At 43.4% G+C, this 27437-nt stretch overlaps 1 protein-coding gene across 4 annotated transcripts in view; it reads left to right on the top strand.

Moving 5' to 3' along the window:
- The window catches only part of mical3a (microtubule associated monooxygenase, calponin and LIM domain containing 3a), a 60976-nt gene extending 34135 nt beyond the window's left edge, over positions 1 to 26841 (top strand). The window contains exons 30-49 of one of the 4 annotated variants that reach the window (XM_034588301.1): positions 1981 to 2176; positions 2933 to 3201; positions 3446 to 3538; positions 4151 to 4291; positions 4772 to 4834; positions 5949 to 6023; positions 6168 to 6281; positions 6384 to 6463; positions 6833 to 8846; positions 8938 to 9032; positions 9626 to 9802; positions 11245 to 11295; positions 12083 to 12190; positions 14386 to 14479; positions 15659 to 15709; positions 16737 to 16787; positions 19951 to 20016; positions 22817 to 22916; positions 24030 to 24103; positions 24597 to 26841. In XM_034588301.1, coding sequence (XP_034444192.1) covers positions 1981 to 2176; positions 2933 to 3201; positions 3446 to 3538; positions 4151 to 4291; positions 4772 to 4834; positions 5949 to 6023; positions 6168 to 6281; positions 6384 to 6463; positions 6833 to 8846; positions 8938 to 9032; positions 9626 to 9802; positions 11245 to 11295; positions 12083 to 12190; positions 14386 to 14479; positions 15659 to 15709; positions 16737 to 16787; positions 19951 to 20016; positions 22817 to 22916; positions 24030 to 24103; positions 24597 to 24781 — 4097 coding nt within the window. In that variant the 3' untranslated portion in view covers positions 24782 to 26841. The remainder of the gene's footprint in view (positions 1 to 1980; positions 2177 to 2932; positions 3202 to 3445; positions 3539 to 4150; positions 4292 to 4771; positions 4835 to 5948; positions 6024 to 6167; positions 6282 to 6383; positions 6464 to 6832; positions 8847 to 8937; positions 9033 to 9625; positions 9803 to 11244; positions 11296 to 12082; positions 12191 to 14385; positions 14480 to 15658; positions 15710 to 16736; positions 16788 to 19950; positions 20017 to 22816; positions 22917 to 24029; positions 24104 to 24596) is intronic. The other 3 variants (XM_034588303.1, XM_034588302.1, XM_034588304.1) reach the window with 3 other exon arrangements.
- Positions 26842 to 27437: the final 596 nt, after the last annotated feature.

Genomic DNA, 27437 nt, shown 5'->3' with positions numbered 1-27437 from the left:
AACTCAAAAATATTGGTAGAAATTTGTCATTGATCATTGATATATCCTAAGTTAATTGTCAAATATTTTTTCCTGCCTGTGTTTTGATGACGAGCCAAGTTTACTTCCTTTGTGAATGTAACCTCCTCCGGCTGCTCTCTCTCTCTTTTACCTCTTCCTCCTCCTGTGTGACGTGTTTCTTTTCGAGCCTGCCTTGTGATGTGTTTTTCTCTCTCTCTCTCTCTCTCTCTCTCTCTCTCTCTCTCTCTCTCTCTCTCTCTCTCTCTCTCTCTCTCTCTCTGTGTGTAAGCTGTTTGCCACCCTCTGACTGAACCTCTCCGTACTGTGATCAAGTGCCTGTATCAGTGCTTTTGTGAGCTTTACCTTTCCCCCCTCCTACCAGAGCAGTTTAAAACTGAGAACTCGACTCTTGCTTGAATCAGTGCCTGTGATTGGTTCTCTTGTGATTTTCCACTCCTCTGTTGCACCTCTTCGGCTGCCCTGTCCTCCCTGCATCCCTCGACCTCCCGCCCCTCACACACACCACTGCTCGGACCGACTTGTTTTCTTACTCAGTCTAGTGCATCTAACTGAATATATTTCTTTGCATATTATAGTTCAATATAATCACATAGACTAGAAAGAGCTGGGTTGGCTGATAGGATGAATAGAAAATTAATAACTAAAATTCAAACAAGTGAAGTGTTGGCCTGCTGCAATGTGTGGCAAGTGTAGTTTCATAAATTAAAATTATTACCCATAAATAGTGTCATAACAACATAAACACTTGCAACATTAATACATTATTATAGTAATAATGAAATTAAATAACTATTTGTATTACCTAATATAGACAACATGGAATAAAATAACCAGATAATCTTCTGATAATAAGGCTCATCTCTCATCCTGTTACTGATCATATCTCGTAATAGGAAGTTGAAAATAATGGCTTCAAGTAATTACGAAGTAATTTTAGGATGAATCACTTAGATTACAATGTAATTTTTCATCTTAATCTTTAAAACCTGAGTAAAATTCATGATATAATTAAGGATTATCATTATTTAAAATATTTAAGAGACATATGACTATAATGGAAACTGTGCAAACTGCATTTGACAGCTAACTAGTCGCTTTTATCCTTTAATTATGCAATTGTTGAAAGGTAAAGCATTAAGTTTAATACAATAGATTTATTCTCATCTGTCTCACATTTTCAGACAGTCTTTTTCTTCATAATATAATTTACACCACACTACAGTATCAAATATCACATTTTCATTGTCACACCTTTCTTTTATTAGAGGGATTAACACGGGATCATTGCTTATAGAACTGTAATCGGGGGGGCAACTGTACAGAGACAACACGAGCACTATACTGTGTGAAGCACTTATTTTGTATTAATTCCACTCACATTCACCAAAAAGACAAAGTTTTCCAAAAATACAGTTTTAAGATTTGCTTCTCAGGACGGGAAAAAGGCAAGGCACCAACCTTGTACCTATAACTGTAGAAGTAGAACTTTAGAGTAACTTTGTGTTTGTTGATAACTTTTGTTGTAGGAATAAAATCTAACGCAATAAATTCAGTTATAGATCTTGAATTGGTGTGTTGTTGTCGCTTTGTCCTTTTAAAACACAAAACTGCTTTGGTATTAATGGGGGTAAACGAGAAAAAGTAAAAAATACAACAAACTTGTTTGGAAGTGTACGAGTTTGATGGATTTGATATTTTCACCCACACACACAACTTTGTGAGAATTTCTCCCTGTAATCACAATAGTGTTCACAACACACGACTCAGTGGATTTTGTTTTCTCCAGTTTATTTCCCTAGAGACATAAATACTTTGAAAAGCTTAATCCTGCTCTTACATCCAGTCGTGCATGAAACCTGATTTACAGATTCCCACTCCTCCGCTCTGGACTGTTGCTCCTACTTGACTCTTTCTTTGTTGCTCTTTTTCATCTGCCTTCGCTTCTCCTGGGATTCTCAGCCCTGGAGGTAAATGGGCTGCAGGAGCCGAGCCTGGCCAAGCGCCTGCGTGGAACTCCAGAGCGCATCGAGCTGGAGAACTACCGTCTGTCTCTGCAGAGGGAGGAGGAGCTGGAGGAGGTGCCTGAGGAGACGCTGGCAGAGCACAACCTCAGCAGCGTGCTGGACAAGGCCACAGATGCTGACCTGGGCTCCAGGTACGAGGAGAAGAACAAATGTTGACAATCCATCCATCGTTTAGGTCGTTAATATGTGGCAGAGCGACAGCGCCATCTGCAGCCACACAGGGTGATCAGGTCCCACTTACTGAACAGTGAATATTGGCTTCCTGAACCAGAAGAGCTGCAGCTTTAACAAATGCACCAAACTCTGTTTCGAATTCTTCATATTTTAAAAGTTTCCTGCTAAATATTAGAGAGAAACGCTGGTTTTGAATGTCTTCTAAGTCTTTTTAGCTGCAGTTCACTTATACTACTACAACAAACTCTTGAACTTGCTACGGCTGATTTAGACACTTTAAGGTGCGACAGTGAGTCAGTTCCACACTTCTCACAGGAGCTCGTACCCACTCACCACAGTTACATAGAGAGAGAACAGATGTTCAGGGTGAAGAGTGGGAATGAAAGAGGAAACATTCTCCCCTTTCAACACAATGTACTGTTCAACTAATGTCCCTGTTCTTTCTCTATCCCCCTTTCACACTTAACTCTTTCTTGTCAAATAAAGCCCCAAAAACCCCAAATATATATATATGAAAAAGCAATTGATACAGAAGTGGTGCATATTTCTGTTGACTCCTTTCATCACATGTAAAGATGAACACAGAAAATATAAGTTTGTACCTTCCTGTAGAAAATGGAATATTTAAGTCTCTGAAACAGGAGCGAGCTGTTTCCTGCCAAAACATCTCACTTGTACTAACTCTGTATTTGAACTCTCTTGTTTTTTAACAGTAGCTCAGAGTCCGACATGGAGGAGGAGGATGAGCAGGAGGATCAGGACCAGGATCCAGACCAGGAGGAGGATCTGGAGCAGCATGCTACCAGTCCCTCAGATCTCGGTGGCGTTCCTTGGAGGGAGGCGGTGGAGCTCCATGCTAAACTTAGGGGAGACTGTGATGAGGAGGAGGACGAGGCTCTGGGCGACGCAGTCAGCAGGGACGGTGAAATAGATGAAGAGGAGGATGAAGAAGAGTATGAAGAAGATGAGGAGTCGAGCGAAGGTAATTTATTTTCACTCTTGTGTAGCCTGGAAATATGTTGTCGTTGTTTCCTGTTTGTGTGTTTACATCCCCGTCTAGTCTCATGTGTGTTTTTAGCACCGTTCAATCTGTTACCTGTGTCATGTCACTGTCTCAACCATTACTCTCCTCTTCCTCCCCCTCCCATGTCCACTGTCTTTGTGTACGCACATGTATTTTTTATTTTATTTTGTTTGGGGCGGCCTCTGTCTCCCCCTGCTGACAGAAGGGGATTACTGCCCCTGGGACAGAGAGCTGCAGTCTGGCCTCTGGCTGGAGAAGCACCTGAAAGACGAAGAGGATGTTGGTACATTTAAAGGTAGCAGCAGAACTGCCTGTGGATGTGTTTGCAGTAACTTTGAGTGGGATCTTTAATCCTGGCTGGTTTGGATTTCATTTTTCGAGGATTCCTACAGAGAGCGTGGTTTTGCGTTTGCGTTTTTGTGTGTTTTGGTTTGATGGTTGTTGCCTTGTGGTTTTAAAAGAAAGAGTTTGTTTTTCCTCAAGTTCCCACTTTAACCTGCTATTTTAAAAATAACCCAGTTTTTATTTATGGCTTTAAAATACTAATATGATAAATCCCAGAGATTTGTTTGTGTTTTCCCCCCCAGGTGCTGCAGTTATGGTTTGGTTTAAGGATTTTTTTAGATTTAACCATATATCTTTGAAGCTCACTATTGTGGTTTGACTTTTTTTGCAGTGTAGTGCATGCAGCCTCCGTCCTCCTCACCTCTGATGAGTTTTCATTACTGCTGTTTTCTAACTTTCTCTCTACCTCTCCCTCATTTTTGTCTTTTCCCTCATCTCCTCTTCCTCTTCCTCTTCTGCTCTGTTTCTCTACTTTCCCTGAACATCCGCCCTCATCTCTCACACAACTTCCATCTCAACCCACCAACACTACACTGCTGCGTACGCTGACACGGCCATCTAGCCAGGAACCTGCTGATCCAACAGATCCTGCAGCCTGTGGATCCCCAGGCCATCCACCTGGAGTCCGAGGGAGAGAAGGACTTGACCTCCCAGCTCTCCCAGCTCTCCCAGCCCTCTGAGCTCATTCGGCCCTCCTCCACAGGTAACGCCACCCAGAGGGAGCTGAACACCTGGGGAGGCTGTGGGCCTCAAGGACCAGGGTCTCGTTTCGTCCGTGTGGCTGCTGCTGTTTTTGTTTTACTGTCTGTGTCTGCGACAAGAGGAGCCCCCCTCCCCCGACTAACCCACCTTTTCTTTTATAATCACTTCTGATTTTGTACATTTATGTCCCATGTGCTTTTTTTTTTTATCCGTGGAATGTCTAATTTTGTTCCAGTCTTTTAATTTTGTCATTCAGAGTTGCTGTTGGTCTGCTGGGGTGAACTTGGAGTTCTCCAACCACATCCCAGTGCACCATATAACCCCCTTGTCAGTTCCTTTTGATTTTGTGTTCTGCTTTGTTCTTTTTTTTTTGTGTGTGTGTGTTCCGCCGTGTCCTTTCCCATGTGTCTAATTACTTTGCTGTTATTTCCCTGCCATCTATCCCTCTGTGTCGTGTCCGTATCTTCTGGTGTGAACGTAGCACCTGCCCACACATCCGCCCGACACGAGGCAGTGAGAGTCTGGTTGGAGTCCATGTCTGGAGGTAGCTCAGACTTCAAAGGGATGACAACATCCCATCTTAGACCTGTTCTCTATCTTGTCTATCGGCTGGCTGCCCTTTTTTCCTGGAGCATGCAGGGAACACGTGCAGAGACCAGTGAACTCACAAAGCATGCGAGCTGTAAGGCTGTCACTCTCAAGGGTCGGGATCAGAGCAGCATCTGTATTTCACCTTTTAATAACCCAACCTCTCATCCTACCCTTTCCAACTTCTGGAGCGTGTATTCTCTCTTCACTTGCACACTGTGTTGTACTCCAGTGTGATGTATTCCAGAGACGATGAGCTATCAAGGCTTTCTTGCTCTAATGGGTAATATGCGAGGTATTTCATTGGAATATCCTGTTATATTTTTGGACTAACCCCTTAATGGCACTTGTACTGGCACAGAGTTCGGAGGCTGGGGCTGTTGAGGAACTTTATCAACTTTGAGAGCTTGAACGAATGCGATGAGAGTCCTTACACCCATATTTGGATTCATGAGCAGCACTTATGTTCTGGGTTAAAAGCTTGGTAAAGATCTCTTTGAGCTTAGACCGACCAGAATAAGATATTCTCTCCCTACGTGCTCATGCACCCACGTGAACGATGGCCTGTTCAGTGCATTTAGCACAAGTGATGGTTAACGTTGCGACATATTTAAAAAATGCATGAACCAGCTGTGTTTGTCTTTTCCCTGTTTCAGTTGTTGTTAAAACACAAATGTTGTTTACACGCTGCTCGTCTCCTAACCAGCGTCATTAACGTGTTGGTTTTGCTTTTGCTTGGTTAAAATCTTCATCCATTTGCTCATTGATAAATGGATAACTGCATGGACCTACTTACTAATGCTTCTATATGCCCAACCTATGTTCATATTCATGGTATATGTTTTTTTTGCCAAAACATTTTCCTTGAATAAATGGATTTTAGTTTTACATTCATTTGCAACCTTAAAGTATTTTTTCCTCACTGTTAAAAATGTATCTTGTCAGTTTTTATTGAATTCTTACGCTTAGGTTGTCAGGAAGTTGCAAAAATGTTCTCACTCTTTTAAAGACTGAAGACAGAATGTTTTACCCTTTAGACTCATTTCTTGCCATTTTCTTTGTTGCACCAGAGCCCGGTGAGGACGAGGAGCTGGAGGCAGAAGCAGACAGCCCGGATGTGGAGCCCGGTACAGAGATGGATCAGGGTGAGCTGTCAAACTCATACAAACAATAACTTTTTGGTTAAGAAAGAGATTATCACATTTGTAAAGAGTGACATTTATTTTTGAGATACAATTTTAAAGTTGTAAAGCGGTGCAATAATTCAAAATGTTATATTCTAATTCCAGAGGACATCCCTTCAGATGCAGAAGCTGAGGCTCGTTTGCACCATTCAGAGAACGCTGAAGCACTTCCTGAAGAAGACAGGAAACCTGGAAGTGTGAGAGTGTCCTCCAGCATTGGTACATGTCACTTAAAATTGCTCACTCAAATATATATATATATGCTGTTTATATATTTCACAAGAATACATGGAATTACATGTTTGTTTTTTGTGCATTTAGAACCATCAGGCACCAGCCCACTGCAGAAAGAAGATGTTGTCCTTTCCCCTCTCAAGCTATCACCACAGCCTGAGACACAGGTGAGACTAGAATGATGCTCAGAGCAAAAAAAAAACTCCGCCAAGGCCAAACAATCCCCCTAAATTCAGTTAAGCTAAACCAGATTACACACACTTAAAAAATATCATTCTCCCAATTATGCCTGGATTTTTATTCCCTGGAAAATTGGTGAAAGCATCAAATTTTGTCCTAAAATTGTTAAAGAAAGTGAAAAAGAAAATTCCTGGACCTGCCCCCTGATCGGGATCCACAACAAAACCTGAGTAGGTTCTCCCCTGACCCATGAAACATCCTTACACCAAGTTTTAATGGAAATCTGTTGAGTATTCTTTGTGTAATGCTGCTCTCTACTATAGCTCCCTCAACTAAATCCTGATTTTCTTTTCCAGACTCCTCTCGTGAAGTCTCCTGGCAGCCGCTTCTTCCCAGATCCGTTCATACCTGAGGAAGTGAAGGCTGAGAGGACAGTTCCTTCACCAGCAGCCAGGAGCCCGCTGTTCCCTTCACCTGTCGCTTCTCCTGCTGCTGCCGCTGCTGCTGCTGCTTCTCCTGTCAGTGTCTCTGCCTCGTCGCCCCCCAGCTCTCCCACCAAATCACCTATCGCCTCCCTGCTCAACCCAGCAATCAGGTCACCTGTCAGATCCCCTGCCACATCACCTGTCAGCTCACCGATCTGCTCCCAGCCCACCCCCCTACCGGAGACGTGCGCTCCTAAATCTCCTGTCTACCCCCACCGCTCCATTTGCCCTCTCACGGGAAACCCCCTCTCCCCGATCTGCGCCCAGCCGCTGCCTTGTCACGAACCGTCGTCGCCACTCGCCTCAGATTCTCCCGTCAGAACTCAGCCTGTCCCCGCAGTCACCTCGACGCCCATGAACAAAACTGACAAGGGCACGCCGGAGCCCGCGAGGTCCATAGATTCCTCAACAGAGGAGACTCCTTCTAAAAAGACAGATATCATTGAAGAGTTTTGGTTAAAGAGTGCAGAGATAAGAAAAAGCCTTGGTCTGACTCCTCTGGATCGCAGTAGTAAAATCTTCGAGAACAGTGTCGTTAATGCTCCAACAGAGGAACTCACACCGGTCAGGACGCAGTCTCCTGAGGTGTCTGAGGAGCCGAAGCCGGCCCTCGTTGGTCGTGCTGTCATTCGCAGACTCAACATCACCCTTGAGGGTCAGGTCATTACGCCTCTAGCTCCCGCGGAGCCCAAGAGCAATGGCTCTGATAAGAGGGACCTCAGCAGCAGCTCCGGCCTGGGGTTGAATGGGAGCCTTGCCACGAGCCAGACGGCAAACAGCGACATGTCTGATTCCACCATGCTCACCCCGCCCTCCAGTCCACCGCCACCTGTGCCTGCAAATCAGTCTCCAGCCGTGCTCAGGCAGCAGAAACACCAAGTGTCCTGGAGCAACGGAACGGAAAAGCCTCCACCGGAGCGTGCCAAAGAGCCGGCGAAAACCAAGACTCCTGTTCCTGCACCGAGAACCCAGCTGAGCCCTGTGTCTGTGCCAAAGCCTGCGCCCAGGAGACTCTCATCGCCCCCGGCAGATCCAGAGCCAGCTCCAGTGGTTGTTGTTATGAGAGAAAAGAAGAAGCTTCGACCGGTGGAGGCTAGGAAGTCGTTTGTGGAGAAGGTGGAGGAGATTCCGTTTGCCGACGACGTGGAGGACACGTATGACGAGCGGACGCCAGAAACGAGCATGAACAGGTATTACACTCCGCCCACCAGCAAGAGAGAAAAACCTCCTCTGCATCTGGCTCTAGCGATGGAAAACGGTAAACCTAATATCCCAGGAGCACCTCAGACACAGAGGGCAACCCGATTCTCTCCAGAGGCCAAGGAGATCGCCGAAGAGAGGATTAGAGCCAGAGAAAAGTCTATAAAGAGCCAGGTGCTGAAAGACGCCATGGCCAAGCAGCTGAACAAAATGAAAGAGTCTGACGTTGACAAGGGGGCCCAGCCTAAAGTGGCCTGGAGTGTAACCCCAGATGTCGTAGGGAAAAGTAAAAAATCAGCCGTGTCGCCTAAGACATCGGCCGTGAAATCTCTGGAGTCAAAGAAGGCAGAGACTCTGCCGGAGCGTTTCTTCAGCAGCAACAAGAGCCTGGACAGCTCGGTGGCTTCGTCCGACGGCTCTGCCACGAGCAAGAGCAAGAAGCGCAGTTCCCTCTTCTCCCCGCGCAAGAACAAGAAGGAGAAAAAGGCCAAGAACGACGGCAGCAGGCTCTCGACCACCGATGAGACGCCGCCCAAACACAAGTCGTTGTGGAAGGCCGTGTTCTCGGGGTACAAGAAGGACAAGAAGAAGAAGGATGACAAGTCGTGTCCGAGCACGCCGTCGTCCAGCTCCACCACTCAGGACTCTGGGAAGAAGAGAAGTTCATCTCCTGGCCGATCATCAGGTAAAAGAAGTGTCCCAGAGCTAAAAATCGTTTTTTAACAAGGTATTTATTACAAAATCCATTTAAATTTGTGTTTTACTTTTTGTCACAGATTCGAAATCACGCAGGAACTTGAGCTTCTCCGAGGACTCGGACCTGTCCTGTGACGACGTCCTGGAGAGATCCTCCCAGAAGTCAAAGGCAGATGTGAGTAATCAGCCGTGTCTCCTCTCTGTGAAGTATTTTGACATGTTAAGCGTCGCAAAGTCAGCTTTAGTTGACTCAAGATCATTTCTGATGAGACGCTTAAACGAGTAAAACATCTGCTGACGATCGGCTGCTCGAAGCCACCGGAACACTCAGCAAACTCTGGGGTGCGGTTAAGACAAGGACGTGACTCAGCGTCTCTTGGAAGACTCGGAAACCTTTTGATCAGCCGGAGTTTTTGATCTCGGCGATGTAAGATGTAGTGAAGGAGGAATCAGCACATCACATTTTTCAGCAAAATCCAACAGTACAGCCGCCGTTTCTTTTCTTTTCCAAGTTTTGAAAATTGGACACAATAGCAATGGGTCTCTAGCAGGTGATGTGTTCATCCTGCACAGCAACACGAGCCAATTTAAGAAACCTGAAGTTGATCCTTTGCAGGTTTTTCCCTTTTGACTTTCCAATCAACGGCGAATGAGATAACATTTGCAGATACTTTAGACGTGTCCGCAGTCCATTGCATCTGTGTCTGTTTTGTTTCCCTTTAAAAAGAAAAAAACACTTTCCGTTTGAATACTTTCTTCCACCCCTAGCGGCATATGGACATCTTTGACCTAGTGTCAGACATTCACAAGGAGGCGATAAAGGAGGAGAAACTGGAGAAGGAGAGGAGGAGGGAGTTTAAGGAGAAAAAGAGGGTGACAGAGAGGCATAAGGAGAGAGAGCGGGAGAAAGAGGTTGAACGGGAAAAGGACAAAGACGACGAGGAGGTATTGTGCGGCGGTGGTGGTGGATGATTTGGAATTTCAAATAAACATTTGAATTTTTGACAGATTTACATAAACTGCCTCTGGCTTCTCAGACTGACTTGGAAATAATTTAAATTTAATTAAACTTTTTTAAAGTAGAATTGGAATTTCACCCAAAATCATAAAACACATTTATCTGGGAAACCACAATAAAATTCACTACATCTGGATTTTTATTTGGATCTTCGTCAAATTGCTCACACTCATAAATATCAATTAATAATCCTGATGTTTTTCATCAACATCCATGAATTATTATCTCAGAAATCAGGGCCAATGATAAAGAGAGTGGGAAAAAAAACACCTTCTGATCCGGATCTGCACCAAACTTTTACGAGTTCTCTCTTGACACAACTTCACCAAATTTCGTGGTAATCTGTCCGGTAGTTTTTTTGCAGAATCCTTCAAACAACCAAACAACAACACAAACAACACAATGATGTATATTAGTAAGTGACTAAATGAGTGAATTCTTCAACACTGGATTAATTAAATATGCTGGAGGCTTAAATCTCACCAGGAACTGTGCAGAAATTTTGCAAATAAAACCCCACATTTCTATAATATGAGCTTCTTTTTAAAATTAATTTGCATTCATTATGTTTATGGCTGAAATTCAAAATAATTGTCTCCACTCCGCTCAGTCTGTGTGTGTGTGTGTGTGTTTGTGTATCTGGTGGTTTAGATAGATACAGTCAACTTCAGGCCCAGAGGCATGAATCCATTAACCATTGTCAACACATTTTGTTTTGTTTTTTTTTAAAGAAAAAGAAAAACTCTGCCAGTTTACGATTTTTTCTTCATTTTTCACGACATTTGAGGAATGCACATTTTCCTCTCACTCTTTATAAATATCGTCGGAATTTGTACGTTGTACGACTTCAGTAATGGGAGATAAAAGGTGTTTCATGCCTGTCAGGCCGTGTGTAGTTCAACGAGAGCCCACAGGAGTTGTGTAGACTCGTCTCTGTTGTTGTGTTACTAGTTTTCCAGATGTGTGAGTGTAGTAGATGTGATAGATGTATTTTCCCACAGGGATCATAAACGGACCTCTCTCACCACTCTATGGGAAGATGGGTTTCTTTAATCCTTGGGTCTTCAAATGTGTTTGTCTGTTTCACATGAGTGATTATTATATGATTTTAGTTTTTGTTTCTAATTCTAATTAACATAGATGTGTGAAAATATCCCTGTGCACCTTGTCACTTAATGTATTTTGTTTTCATGTGGGGTATTAACATTGCCTGGTTTGATCGTACCTGTTGAATTTAATTACTTTTATTCATTTATTCATTTTATTTTGACCAATTTTAACATAATCATTAACCCATTTAATCATATCACCTGTATCATGTTTGTTTCCTCCCCCCTTTTTTATGTTTTGTCTCCTCCTCCCCCTCAAGTCTGTTTATGTTCCTCACGCGCTGGCGTTCAAGAGATCGTACGCCACGAAGGTAGTATTACATATGTTCATAATCCACTCACTCACTCCCACCTACCCCCCCACCCCCCACCCACCCCTGTCCCTGCGCATGTGCCAGTTTACAACCATAACACCTCATGTGCGTCTGGCCTCCAGCTAACTGTCCCCCTCTGGATGCATGCGACAAGTCGGAGCGTGGCACCCGCCCACCCACTCATTCGCCCACTCACTCACTCGCTGGATATCCGCTCTGTTCAAACATGACTTTTCGCGCTCACCTTTCTGGTCACAATGATGCTTCTGCATCTCTTGATTTCAGGGGCTGGTACGATATTAACTTCTGTCACTGTGACGCTGTTTTTTTTACTCCAGTCTGGCTCCTGGAATAACGTCCACACGTTTTCCTCAGAGCTGCTCTGTCCTTCTCCTTACGCCAGCTTTTCATTTGCTCACATGTTGGCTAACGGGGGGAACGTCCCTGCTTGTTCGCTTCCTGTTTTGTTTATTATAAGGAAAGGTTTCATAAAGTTAAGAAGGCTTATACAGTTACTCTAAGATATTTATGTTCCTGTACCTTGAGATTATAATTCATTGTCCTAGATAAGTGTGTAGATGTGAAGTAGTGAAGCAAGAATATATTGTTGATATTGATCCACTAGAAGATCCAGTCTGAGTTTCCCCCTCCTCTCCTCTCCTCTTCTCTCCCGCTCAGTTGTTTCTTCCCTGAAGGGCCAGGGCCCTCTGTCTGGAGCCAACCTAACAGATCGGCAGCCTGCGAATGAGACCTCTTTTAATCCGCGTTTTTGTCCTTCTACCAGAAAACCTACACGGAGGAAGAGCTGAACGCCAAGCTGACGCGGAGAGTCCAGAAAGCTGCGCGGCGACAAGCCAAGCAGGAGGAGCTCAAGCGGCTGCACAGAGCCCAGGTAACCGACCAATCACAGCTCTCCACTAACTACCATAGACCCGGCAGACAAGCTGAGTTGTTTCCTGACGAGACACAGATACTGTTTGTTTACAATTATAACTTATTTAATGTCATCATTCAGGGGAAAAAAAGGATTTATTTATTTTTAATTATACTCCACAGAGGTAGAGGTTGTTGTGTTATGCATATTGAATGGGTTTTATATAGAGAAATCTCGGAGCCCATCGGCTACTGATGATGAATTAGCCTCTGGGGGGCAATGGCTTTTGGTAGAGACAGCAGATATTTATGCCGAGGCTCTATTACAGTCTATTACAGTTTATTTTTCCGCCCAAAACAATAACATCGATACTTTTCATAGGTGTTTTAGGTCCACATGACATTTTGGTTCATTTCTATTAAGAGTTATCTGCATATGAAGGCAGATAAACTAAAAAGCCGAGCGCTGACTCATTTTAATTAATGTGTTCCACCTCTTTCGCTCGCCGCGCAGTTTTTTACCTGCGGGCGACCAAAGCCTGCTCAAGCGTGATTGGTCTAACGAGAAACAAAAACCTTCCAGCCTCAAAATCCTGTTCCGTGTCTACAGAGTCTGCAGATTCACATGCAGAATATGTTAGAGATTACATACAGATGTGTGTGGAAGTGAGGTTTAAAAAGTCTGAGCGTACTTTCCCATTCAACGTGGACCTCTGGATAATGTTATTACTGCTGCCACTGTTACTCAGTAGTCTGCTTTCTCTTTCACCACCGTATGGTCAGTGTAATGTGTCTCAACCCTCTCAGGATGAGGCCGAATTCATCCTTTTGCTCAGGAAATGCACGGTGATTGATGTTGTAACTCTGTAGTCAGGCTTCCAGTCCACTGACTCAGCTCTTTCCCCCGGAGCTGCGGTCTGCCGGGCCTGAATCTTGCTTCCTTTTTCGCAGCTATTTACAGAAGCCAAACTGCTTCTTATTCAGCTCCTGTTGCTGCGTAGCTCTGATAAAGTGGAGCTCTGACTGAGGATGGAACACTCGGGAGGAAACTAGTTTTCAAACGTGTGCTCATTTTTAAACATATCTCTGTCCACCGTTTATACCAAGTATAATCTATCAAAGTACAGTGCGGGCGCTACAACCACAAAATGCAACTCCCCCTTTTCACCAGAGGGGGTCTCTATAAGCTGAATTTACAAAAAAACCTAATTCTACCCCGATCTAAGTGTTTTTCACTCGGGTCACACACACCATCCAGACACCATTGTCATTAATTACACTGTTATTATATTACTTCTGACAGTCAGTAACTAATGGCACCAGCAGCGGGACAGAGGCTGTGGTAATTCATCATCATAATTATATTGAATTATTCTAAAATGTTATTAATTGCTTTATAAATGTCTGTGTCACTTCAAGGGATCATAGTTGTATTTTATCATTGTCTAACTCTGCTCTGCGTTTTTATAGTAGATACTTAACGCAAAAGTACCACCATTAGAAAACTACTTTTGATTATTTGAGTGTTTGAGTTTTAAACTGCCCCTGTGCACTACTTGTACATGGCAATCAAAGTTTAACACCATTGGCTGTGTATAGAAATGGACGTAGACTCTGGGTCCGAAAAGTGAAGCCAACGAGGAAGTGCCTGAAACCTGTATTCTTTGGAATGACCAGCAGGGGCCGACTCCACTGGCTCTACGTTTATGGTCTCAGTCTCTAGTTTGAATTCTGCTTCAACGATGCAGAGTACGGGGTTAGTTCAACAAACTCAAAAGTCTCAAGAGGCTGCAAACCCCCCCCCCCCATTACCGCCTCGTTTACCTTGCCACTGCCAATAACAAGTGAGAGTGTGTTGTGGAACAAATTGTTTTTTGGTGAAAGTCATGAAGTTGTGTTTTAAATGCCAATCAGAGCAGGTTCATTTACTTGAAGACATCAATACAGTTCTAATTAGCCGTACTCCCATTGCACCTCGAGACATTTATTTTTAATGAGCGTAAACTGTGGCGTCAGTGGAGAGGTACCCTCCGCTGCTGCCCCCTGTTGCAGGTTTTGGGCCAAATTAGTTGTAATTAGCGGTGGATGTTATTGTTCTTTGTGCCCGTGTGCGAGAACTTGAGTTGTTTTATAAAGCACTCGTGCCACTGTGTGTTTATGCTTATGTGCATTTCATTAATAACAATGTGACCCTGGCCGACTTGTCTCCTGCAGATTATCCAGAGGCAGTTGGAGCAGGTGGAGGAGAAGCAGAGGCAGCTGGAGGAGAGGGGCGTCGCTGTGGAGAAAGCTCTGAGAGGAGAAGCAGGTAACAACTTCTTACTTACACTTCGAGTTTAGAGTTTAACACCCTGGAGATGTTCAGATACCAATGTGACCTTCCGATATGATTCTGACACCGAGACTTGTAATGATTCAACACACAAGTTAAAAAGAATAGTAGCTTAAATAATGTGTTTTATTAGTTTAACCCTGTGTGAAAGTTATTGTTGCGATGCTTTATGAGATTTTTGGTGTTGTTATTGGCTAGCGTGACCCCTCAAAACCGAACTTCGCCATTTCACTCGTGGGACTTTCAAACGTAAAATATTGCGAATATCGTAAAGCTAGCTCTGGTTAACGCTGCACTATCAGAAATGTCTTCTTCTTTGCCGCTCCTAAAACGGTACTTGTCAGTGGAAGTACGGCACAACTGCTGTTCTTCGAACGGCGAGGAAGAAGTGATTTCCAGGAAAAGAATATCGCAGCAGGAGATTGTCTGATTGTCAGACGCGTTGAGAACAAGAGGAACATTTTCAGTTTCAGCCCTCATCGCCAAAAACTCTCAAATCTCATTGTCTTTCCACGTTGACGTCTTTGTTCACATCGTCTTCGTGTAAGACTCATCTTTTTCATTGTAAGATACTCTCGTCCGTCCTGTGTTAGAAATGTCATCAATACGCCCTGTCGCTTCCGGATATTTCCCTGCTTTATTCTGACAAGGGCTCCAGGAAATGTCCGGAGCTTAGTGCTCGTCTGAAAGCAGCTTGAGACTGTGTTCAAATCCCTCCACTCGGTTTACTCGTAGAATTCTGTGCAGAAACACACGTTTGCTCCTTCAAAGTAACAAACCCAAATTGCTCTTGACAAGGGACTATCACAGACAATATACCTCCGAGATGAAGACTACATTATTCAACAGCGAGCAGCACGGTTCATTATTTGCTAGTTTTCTAAGCGTGTGAAGCATGAGTGGTGCTCAGTAGCAATAACACGTTATTTAAGTGATGTGAGCTCTGTATGCGAGCGAGGTGCTGAGGTTATTCTCTGAAGTGCTGACAGCGTATTCCTGCCTAATTTATTTGATGTAACAGAATGAAACAAAAATCGTTTTTCATCACGCAAGTTGACGTAGATGCACGGAACGTTCCTTTTTAAATTGAGCAACTTTCTACAATCAAATGTTTTGAGTATGTCTTAACTTGTTTACTACTCTACTCTTTTAAAGGATTGTATAAAGGTACTTATACATTACCCAAACAGCACAAAAGAAGATCAGGTATTAGACTTACTGTAGTTTTTCTTTTCTCTTTTGTAATCAATGACATGTGACACTGTTATTTGGGCTCCATCTGTGGTGGCACTCTGCAACAGTTCTTCCATCTCCGAACATGTTGATCTCTGTTTGTCCATGACATGTCCGCCATCAGTCAGTCAGTCCGAGCTGCATGCCAATCGGGAGAATGTGTGTCCCCCCCCCGACATAGATTTGTGTGTGCGCGTGTGTGTTTGCTCATCCTGGATGCATTTCGTCGTGCTCGCTGCCTCTCAATGAGGAGAGCTCCCGTACTCTGATCAAGACTCAGATCACGCCGCGTTATTTCATAAATCTAATCAGAACGTAAGAAATCAAATTTAAATTGGTTTTGCAAGCTCACATCTTCCTTATCGGGATATTTTCCTGAATTATTTGCCGTGGCTGAGTGACTTGATACAGATATTTGCTGAGGTCTCATCTGTTATCTTTTTTTATTTTTATGTTTTTATCATGGTGAGTGAGCACAAGCCGCACTTGTTTCCCCGCACGCAAAGGTCTCGCTCGACACTCAGCTGCTCTTCCAGTCAGAAGTAACTTGACTAACTTAAATCATCGTGTTATTGTGGTCAAACACTGTCGCACATGGATTGGATTGTCGACAACTGGAAATTAAATCTTCCCTCGTCATTTGAGCGTACGACAACATTGTCAAACCAAACTTGTGTAACAAACGCAAACAACATTTGCCTCTTTTTGTCGACGCACGACCGTTAACTGTGTGAAATCAAGCAGAGTGAGCCAGTGCACAGCAAGACAACAAATCTATGAAGCGGTTGGCTATTCGTTTGTTTTGGGAAATGTCATGTATTGTAACATTGCACAAACCACATTATGCACTGTGGTGAGTACTGATGGACTCTCTTTGTTTTGAGTGATGCTGCAGTGTGTGCGTATGTGTGTCTGCGTGTTGCATGATTTGCTGGTTTGTGTGCCCGGTTTGGGGCTGTGTAAAATAACTCCTATCTCTAATATATCCCTGTCATTGTAGACTATTGGGGAGATTCTAATTACAGTGAAATCCTGGACTTGCATCTGGGCGGTATGTATTTCAAATCTGTCGCTTTGACTCTAACCTAATGGCTAACCCGATCTGTCCTTCCCCCCCTTGTGTTACTACCTGAGCTTTGTACCCCTCATATCTGCCTTCGCTGGCTGGCCGGCTTGTAGCCTCATTGCAATACTTTCTGCTCCCCCCCCCCCCCCCCCCCCCCCCCCTCCCTCCTTACTCCCCCTCCCTCCTTACTCCCCCTCCACCGTCCCCCCCCATCCCCTCACTGGGTTTTTTAGTTCAGACACTCTTTACATCAAACGGAGATCAGACACTTGGCCTTGTGCTGTCCTCTTAAGATCATCTTTGATCTCTATAAACTTATGAATGATGAATGACTGAATTAATGAGTAACCTTTATTTGTCGTGCCGCAGCGAGCAGACTTTACAATCAGAGGCTGCGGCCGGGAGACAAACTGCGACATTTTGCAGAGACAGAAATGCAAACAGCAGTTCAGTGATAACGATGCATGTGCTGAGGACCACGCCACTGACAGCGTTTACCATTAAAATTCATACCACATATAAAACATGCTCATCTTTTAAAAATGCATAAAGAATACTTTGCATATGCATATTATAAGTTTTTAACCAAAATATAATAAACAAAAACTAGAAGAGCTCATTCCTCCTCCAAGGCTGTTTTTATCACCATATAGCAGATACGTGTACTGAGATCAGATACATAAACCATGTACACAGAAGTTTTCTGCAAACTGCAAACTGTAAACATAAATGCATATATTTGTTAGGAATATTTGTTATCGTACGGTAACTGAATAAGGATCAACCCCCTAAAAATACCTATTTAAATTCACAAAATTCAGATTATTATCCAGATCTGCAACAAGTTTCACCTGCTCAAAGAAGTTATGACTATATGTATTTATTAAAGATCTCTGGCTTATTTATATAAATATCCCAGGTATCCAAAGCTCGGTGTATCATATTTCTCTGTGGCATAAATTAAGGCTCCATTGTTGCAGAGAAGCTTTTCCTCCTGGGTCAACAAAGACCTTTGGTTTATTTGAGGTCAGTGTGAGATACCTGCTACTGCATCATGAACTAGAGCAGTGAATGTATATTATTTTGTGGCTGAATATGAATGAATGCACTTGTGTCCTCTGCAGTGGTAACTACCATGTGCATTATGAAATTATCATGAAAAAACATTATTAAGAGATGGACATGTTCACTTATTACATACACATGTACAGACACAGAAAACCCTTCACCCTCACTCTCTTCTGTGAAAGTATTGTCTAACCTGCTCTGGACTGACTCGTACTAAACCTGCTGGCCTGGCTCGTAGCTTCCCCCTCATTCCTCTGTGCTCGTGCCGTTCTGTTCTGTTGTCCCCTGACTTTCTCATACCTGCTCAGTTGCATTACCTCCTGACAGTGTATGTGTGTGTGGGTGTGTGTGTGTGTGTAGTATGTACTAATAGACAATCCCTTGACCTTTTGTCCAAACTGTGATTAGTCAGCAGAAACAGCACCCGCCGTTGTCTGGGTCAGCCGTCCTGTGCTATCTGTTGTTATCTCGTAGACTCTGACCTTATCTGAATATGAGTGGAACTATCTTTTCCTCCTCCTCTGCTGTTGAAGTCAGCCGGCTTTGTTGGAAAGCTGTGTCTGCTCTCTGCTTACAAACAGGCGGGAGGAAAGGGAGCGTTTTAACATATTCGAGCAGGGCCTGTGTTTCTCTGTGGTTTTTGTCCTGCTGGTCTAGACATGAGATTGTGTGGAGTTTTCAAGATGTGCTGGACCTGCATAAAAAACCTAAGTGACTTACCAGGGGCACGGGGTGTCGCCAGCTCAAATCCAAACTGAATAAACTGAATGCTGTCACGTCTGCTTCTTGCTTTATCATGGGATGAGGAACTGTAGCATCCTCACTGAATACCAGATTCCCGGGTGCACGGTTGCACTTGAGCCCTGCAGGGGGCACCAAAAACTAAAGCCAGGAGTGGGTTATCTGTACTCTTAGGTTGAAAAGTTTTATGTGATTTTTCCTTTTAATTTTCATCCTCCACTTGAATGAATATCATACAGTTAGGAATTTATTGAGCGTCGGGTGGTAACGATGCAGTTCATAACCGTATCTGCATGATTTGCTGGAGCCATAAAAGTTACGACAACTCAGATCCGTCCAAAACAGATATTCCAAAGTGCAGTTTTCCTTTTTTTTCCTTCTCTGTGATAGTCCCTTGTAGCAACTCTCCAGTATTTACTTAAGAACATTGTGTCCATCTCCTATTTGTGTCATGTAATGATTCATACTCTATTTGTTTGTATCTATAAAAGGTCTGTTTCCCCTTATGTGTCTCTATATTCCGCCCGAAACTCTTTCCCCCCTATTTAAGTAATTTATCCTTCATCACCCACCATTTTATGATCTCACAATTTGGGTATAATCTGTTTTGCTCTTGCAAATAAGAAAAAAGTCCTAATTTGCATATTAGCTGGAGCTTTACTTTTAAAAAGTCACCCCACTGGAACAAACTTGAGCCAGCTGGTCTAAACATGTTGGAGTCGTGTTTACAAGCAGAGGCTGAAGCTTCTTTAAAGACGAATCAATCATCCGTGTCTGTGACGAGAGACGAACCCACTTGCTGATCAGTTAATGGCTCCTAAAATGAGATGAAACTTCTTTCTGAGCCGAGGTAAACACTTGGAAAATAAATGCAAACACATCAGACCGAGGGTTGCTGTTGTCTTAAATGAGGATTATGTGAAGACGTGCAGCAGCGAGATCAAACGGGAGCCTTGTTTTTCCCTTTCCGTGCTCCAGGTTTTCTGTCTTCTCTTGTTATCTATTTTTACCCCTTGTTTTTTCATCCCTCACACCACACAGATGATCTCTCCCACCTCCTCTCTCTAGGTAATTTGTCTTCTCCCTATCACAGCGCTCCTGCCCTCTTTTGATTTTCTCCTCAATGTTCTTTCTTTCCCCCCCCCCTGTACCCACCTTGCCCTTCACCTCTTCTCCTCCTCCTCCTCCCTCGCATCCTCCATCCTTTCTCCATGAACCTCCTGCATTATTTCCACCGCTCTTTCTTTCACTCCATCTCTCTCTTCCTCTCTCCCCTGTCCACCAACACATTCCTCCTGCATCGCTCCCTCACACTCTTTCCCTTCTTGTCTTGTGGAAGTTGAGCCCTTTGTGGGGATGCCACGCCGAAGACCTCTCTCCTTCTGCCCCTGCTGTTCCCCTGAAGGTAACGTAACCCTCGCCGCCTCCGCTGACGGTTGTGGCAGGTTACCATGGCAACCGCAAAGGACCTACGGAACCGGGTTACCCTCCCCTTTCCCCTCTCCTCCCCCGACACTCCTCCTCCTCCCCCTCCTGTTCTCAGCATTTGTGTGTGATCAGGCTCAGTAGATTTCCCCAGAATCTTGAGACATTTATCATGAGGAAAAAGCTGGAAATTTACATTTTTATCACAATTTAGTCCGCTACATTAAATTAAGTTTTGTTTTTAGGTGTCCAACCAGTTTCTTTTATCATAAATGAGTGTTTCTCCACAAAAAACATAAACATAAATCTTATCTTCTGTATTCTAGGTCCAGTCGACATTTATTGCTGATCTCTAACAGATATTTCTACACGAGTGCAGATAAATTAAAAAGCCGGTTGCTGATGCAGTTCGGTCCTCGATCCTCTTTTGCTCTCCACACGTGCAACCTGCTCAGATGTGATTGCTCAAACTAGAAACAGTGACCAGAAGTCTTGTCCCTCGCCTACAGAGTCTATATATTCAGGAGCAGAATTTGTTAATAGAGATTAAAGGTCATGTAACTTTTACAATGCCATAATTAGACTCTGACCTGACCCTTGACTTCGGCAGTTTGCCTTCAAACTGCTAAACAGTGTGAGCTAGAATCATTAGAGGCACCTTTTCTACTATTAGAAAATGAGTCAGCCAACGCCAGACACGAACGCCCTATTACCGTCAATCACACTCCTCTCCTCCAAGCCGTGTGATTGACACGTTGACATCGACAGGCCACTGGGTTCAGTGCGGTGTCTGATAAGTGACGCCTGTTGGAACCAAATGCCATCCGAGTTAATTGCGACTCGACTGGATGTGGAAGGTTTTCAGTTTTTATTTGCACGTAGCTTTGTGATCAAAGCGTGTCAATGCGGTTTATGTTAATGATGACGTTTAAGGCAACATTATTCAAAAGACTTGATAGGAAAAGAAGAAACCTCTCCAAGTTGAAAATTTCAAATTAGTGCTGCAGGTTGCAAGCGTTGGAAGCTGGTAAATTCTAGCCTGTAACCACATGTGAATTCAAACTGAACGTCATATTGTATTTCGTAGTTGTAATGCAAACTGATATTCTCAGTGTTTTAGACACTGCAGTCAATTAAAGGGGAAACTACTCTGCTGCCGTGTGTGTGTAATCTACAGCATGTTTTCTGTTTGGCTAAAATTAAATTAATTACTTTGCAGTATGACTTTTTAGTTGATTTTAAGAGTTTTCCTCCTTATGCCTTAAATGAGGAGTAAAGTAAGTGTCATACATTTAGGAAATGATAATTAAACGCTTGAGAAACTTGCATGGTGTGAGGATTTGTTTAAATATTATAGTCTCGGGTCGTCTGGGTTGTTCCTTGTATCTAACACTGGAAATTTGGCCTGAGCTTCTAATCTGTGGAAAGTGCTCTAGGTACGTTCTCTTGTTTTTGGGTGTGTGAGCTGGATTTTGTTCCTTTATTACAGTTTTAATTTTTTGGGCCGGTGGCTCTTCTTCTCCTTTGTGTTTGGAGTCTTGAGCAGAAGCTTGGTGGTGGTGGAACAGGTTGAAATAGTGGAGAGAGAGAAAGAAAGAAAGAAAAACCATTGTAGGATATGTTTAGAAACTCACCTGTGCTTTTGTAAATCCCTCCTTTGTCTCCCCTCCCCTCACCAGTCTGAGCAGCTTTTCTCCATCTCTGCCTCTCTCTCTCTCTCTTTCTCTCTCTGTCCCTTGTCTGTTAATTAGTGAGAGCCAGCCCCCGAGACCACAGCCATGCAATTTATGTGTGTACAATGTTTTTCCTTTTCGTTTTGCAAGAGCCTCCTCTTCCCCAGCTAAGTATGTCACGCTGCATTGAGGTTCTTGCCTCTCGGTGTCTCATTGAAACTGCTTGGCTCCACCTGCTGCAGTCAGATAAATGAACGTATGCATCCCCCCCCCCCCAGCAGCAGACCTCTCTCTAAGCATGCCACATAGACGGCTCTCCTCTGCATACGGTGCAGTGGCACTGCAGAGGAGCGGTGCGGCTGCTCCGTGCTCTGACTGACTTGTGCTGATTACGAAAAAGCTGCAGTGCATGAAGCCCGGAGCGCCGAACACGCGTGTCCCCGAGGCAGACTTAATAGAGGAGTGCGAGCTCCGCTATTGGTCTCAATGACAAGTCATCCCATGAACTTGTAATTAAATATGTAAAAGCAGCAGAATGAATCTTTTTCTTTTTCCCTCATTTCCACAAGCCGCTCGGCATGAATGGCATCTAAAGGGATTTTACTTCTGCTGGGCAGGGGAGGAGGGAGAATCTTTATCGGTCCTTGGGTTCACTTCTCTGTAATGACTTGGATTTTGATTGGTGTGTTTGTTTGTTTTTTTACTACTTACCCGCTGGATAAAACCTAATAGGAGGAGGTAGTTGCTCCCAACGAGCAGCTATTTCTGACACAATGTCCAAACTGGGTAACACAAACCCTTCTACTTTGCAACAACAGGTATTGTTTGTGTGTGTGTGTTTGTGTGTGCGTGTGTGTTTGCGCACTTAACACAGTTGAATAACTGAGTAACTCCACGCCGTCTTCTGCGCGACATCTTTAAGTATGTCGGGCAACTGACCACGTCGGTGTCGAGTCCATTCCTCCACCTCACCATCGCTCAGCGAGGACATCATGGCTTGGCTGTCATCACACTGCCTGTGTCGGTCCTTGTCTGTGTGACATCAGTGTCAGTGTCTCCCAGCTCGGTTTCCTCACCCCCGCTCTGTGCCTCCCTCTCTTCCTCCAGGCATGGGCAAGAAGGACGATCCCAAACTAATGCAAGAGTGGTTCAAGCTGGTGCAGGAGAAAAACGCCCTCGTCCGCTATGAGTCAGAACTCATGATATTGTAAGTACATTGCTTGATTGTTTGGATGGAGAAGCTAAGTGGGGAACTGATTCCTTAATCATTTATCACATTTCATTTTTGTAGTTATATTAACACTTTTCAATATGTATTAAAATGCCTATGAATCGATAAATGTAATTCATCACCCTCAGCTGCTCTTTGTCCGAATTAGGTTGATAAAGCTGCCAAAGTTATATTTTCCAATTAACATACATTCATTATTACTATCACAAAAACTCTGGAGCAGGAGTCGAACCTGTGGATCAGTGGTATACTGTGAAACCATTGGCTGGGAGTTAATTGCATCACCCATATACTGTATATGATTATGAGTCAAAACCCCAGGGGCGGGGCGGGGGGGGGGGCAGTGTTAGCATCATAGTGCTACTAGATGAAAAACTGCCATTGTGGCATGTATTATAAGTAGTTGCCCAGTTATTGTAGCTTGTTCTCATTGTGCAGCTGAGTTTAGTTTTGAGGTTGATTTGATCCTCTGTGCAACACAAGTGGAACGTTTTACCTGGTGTTGAGTTCTCACTAAAGTTGTCTGGTATCATCTTATTGTGGAGAGTAAAGTTTATGACGATCAGATCAACAACCAGCATTTAAATCTCTGGATCCGGCCCAACTCACAAACCTGCTAATGCGAGACATTGACGATGATGTAATAATTTAATATGAAGGTAATAAAACCAGATTCAATTATTAATTAAATGGCAATATCGTCTTATACAGAATCCGCTCGTGATGTAAGCATACTGATTTACTGCTTTCTTATTTTATGATGAGTATTAACATTATATCATAGGTTTAAAAAGGTTGTAAACCCTTGTAAAGTCGTGGTCATTTCACAACATGATGAAATGATATGAGGTCACGTTTGCAGTCCATTTAGAGAAACTCCTTTTATAACCTCATGACAGGTTATTAAGTAACTCAGTCTTATCTCATTTGAAAGCTTCAAATAAATTTCCGCTTTTTCAGAACAACCAGTCATTGAAACAAATGGCTGCACAGATAAATGAAGACAAAGGCCACAAATATAAATGTTGAAGGCTGTAATTGATCAGTGAGACAAACTCAGCTTGTCCAAACTTTGTTTCTGTCCCCCAGTGCCAGAGAGCTGGAGCTGGAGGATCGACAGAGCCGACTGCAGCAAGAACTCAGGGAGCGGATGGCTGTGGAAGGTAAACACAAGACTGATGATTAGATTAAATGCCTTGTTTGTATGTGACCTGACATGCCCATCGTCTGGCTAGTTTGACTTTAATTGGTACGGGAAAAAAACAACACGCCTGTTACCATGGCTACAGTGGTGTTTACAGCTGATCAGGACGTCTCTGGTTAATGGGCTTGTTGACTGATCAGGGCAGACTGGGCCTTTTGGGAGGCAACAGTGGCTGAGTAGTGCTGCAGTGCATGGTATAAGACATAAATGCATATTTACAGCATTTAAGGCTATTCTGGTGGACTCCCAAATTAATATGACGCACCTGTAAATTACCCAAAAATGGGCCCTAGAGTGTGGATACAAAACTGTGGCCTGAGCTGTACTCTAAGAGGCACCTTAACTAACAGCCCTTTACCATAGGTCTGAAAGTCCTGACTGTATTAATACAAGTTTATTCTGCTTTTGATCTATTCCCCCTTAAATGCCTCGTTTGTCTCTGTCTCTCTCAGACCACCTGAAGACAGAAAAGGAGCTCGCTCAGGAGAAGCAGATCCTGAACGAGATGCTGGAGGTGGTGGAGCAGCGGGACGCCCTGGTGGCCCTCCTGGAGGAGCAGAGGCTTCGGGAGAAAGAAGAAGACAAGGACCTGGAGTCCGTCATGCTCTCCAAAGGCTTCAACCTCAACTGGGCCTGAGAACAGTGACATAACCTTCTCATCGGGGGTTCAGAGAAAGAACGATTGGCGTTCTCAGCCTCGCACGCATCATCTTTGATCGGACACGTCTGCCAAAAATCATGACACAGGCAGTCGGTGTCAAACTATCACACCTGCAGCAGTGAATGTGTAAAGATTATACCCGACACAACACACAGAAACACTATGGCTGCCGCTGACATTGAAGCAGTCTGTCACGTTTACATATCCACGGCCCAAAGGCAGCCCCAGTTATTCACTCTGCAGTTTTTGCTTGCGCTCTCTCCCTCCGTAAGGGAGAGAGGCAAGTTTTTTTTTCCCACAACTTTATCATCACAGCCTTGAAGTGGATCCTCTCAAGCGTAGGGGCGGGGGGGGGCGCGCTTTGGGAGAATGTTTAAAGACTTGTTTCATTCTCGATTATCTAAAGGGAAGAGTGCAGTTTGGTCCTGCTGATGTTAAAGGAACTGTAAAGAGTTGTGTTTTCTGTGTACAGCCGTGTAGAGCAAGTCACGTTTTCAGCAGATGAAGGTGTTCTCTGCTCTCGCTACAGACGCGTGAGTGTGTGTGTGTGAGTGTGTGTGTGTGTGTGTGTGTCTATAAATGCTCAGTCTGACTGTAGGAAGGACATCCTCTGCTGAAGCTGCCTTTCCATCCAGTGACAAACTGACTGCTGCACCCTAATGAACCACAGACACCATGTTTCTCTTTTCTTCCCCCCACAGCGTTTAGTGAGTCGACACACAGAGCCCATTCAACATGGCCATGTTTTTATATATTTATGAATTTTTGTTTGTTTGCTTTTAACAGATAAAGATTCTTTCCTTTTTTTTAAATGTACATTAACAGGAGAGTGCCCAGAATTTCATTATCTTGCACTTGTGCACGACTCCCAGGCCCCCGTCAGCCACTGCATGTCAGGAATGAAGGTTGTAGGAACATAGAGGATCCTCACACCGTCTCTAATAGCTACACATACAATACGGACTTGTACTTTCTATGAACATTCAAGCACGACACGTGACTGGACTGTGACGGGCCTCTCTGTGAGAAGCCGTTCACTGTGCATCACACCGATCCGTTAACGTTTACAAATACTCATCCATGTTCGTTTTGGGAATTTTTATGTTTCCTGCATTGGCAAACTAAAGGATTCATCTTGTAGAGAACAAAACTGTCTTCAGGTTGAAATGAGTTTCTCCCACCTGTTCTCACTGTGATGTTGTCGTCCTCATTCATGAATCTGATTTCACTTTTGTTTAATGGGAGATTATTGTAGCTCACATTACTCATTTTGTGCCACAGGACTGTCTCTGTTGTTTGAATATGCAACATCAACACAACAGGAGCGTACACACACACCCACACACAAACACACACACACTAGACAACACTTGGATCACTATATGGCAGTGTTAATCCTTTACCCTTGAACAAGATGCCTTTTTTTTTTTTCATTATCATTCTCTATATTTAATTTATGTTTTATTATTTTCTGAGTTATTTTTGAGGTAGTCACATCGGTGCATCCCACTGGAACTCGAGAATTTTCTTTTTTTTTTTACTTCTTTTAAAAAACTTTTATTACAGCAGCAGGTCCCCGAGCAAACAAATAAGAGGATTTGAAATGGGGCGCTGAAGAGATGCAGAGAGCTTTATGAGCGCCTGGCATCAGACAGGAGCGTTATGGTTTATCTGGAGGGCAGTCAAACTAATAGCCTTGTCGACAACTGTAAAGAAATCCAGGTGGTCACTGTTTTACAGCACAGAAACACTAGAGGCTATATTTATGACTCGCTATGAGCTGTAAATACAAAGTGTTACATAATTTTAAGGGTTTCTCTTGTTTTAGACGGTGTGTGATGAGTTTGAACTTGATTGTATTGATATTTATTAACATGTGTGCAAACTGTATAATATGTAAAGAAAATGAATCCTAATTTTTAAAAACTGTTCCGCAGACACACGACTCATAATGTAAATGCTTCATGTAGCTATAATGCATAGGGGTGTTGGATGTATGCTGAGAACGGCAATAAAACAATGCAGTTGTTCTTTTACTCGTTTGTCCACCGAAAGTTATTTTTAGTCTCTATCTATCTATCTATCTATATCTATCTATCTATCTATCTATCTATCTATCTATCTATCTATCTATCTATCTATCTGTCTGTCTGTCTGTCTGTCTGTCTATATGCATGTATATCTATATCGCTCTATCTCTATTGTACACTGAATGGAGTATATATGTACATATCAATCAATCAAATTTTATTTGTATAGCCCATATTCACAAATCACATATGCATGTATGTATAATCTATGTATATAACTATCTATCTATTTATCATACACTGAATGTAGTATATACACACATGCATGTATATATAATCTATATATCTCTATCTGTTTATATCTATCTATCTATCTCTCCGTCTCTATCTCTATCCATCTACACACATATATATTTTAAATGCACGTGTTTTGTGTATACATATATACGTACATACTACATGAATGTGTGTTTATTGTCCATGTGGATGATTATGCAAGTCAAGTGTCACGTGTGTCACCAGAAACACACACTTCCTTGTTTTCATATTGGATCAATATTTGGTCCACGAGGTCAAACGCTGTCAGATTAACTGTGAAACTT

Source organism: Hippoglossus hippoglossus, chromosome 6 (genome assembly GCF_009819705.1).
Source record: "Hippoglossus hippoglossus isolate fHipHip1 chromosome 6, fHipHip1.pri, whole genome shotgun sequence".
Taxonomy (NCBI): domain Eukaryota; kingdom Metazoa; phylum Chordata; class Actinopteri; order Pleuronectiformes; family Pleuronectidae; genus Hippoglossus; species Hippoglossus hippoglossus.
The sequence above is the reverse complement of the archived record's forward strand: the minus strand, read 5'-3'. Positions and strand labels throughout refer to the sequence as shown.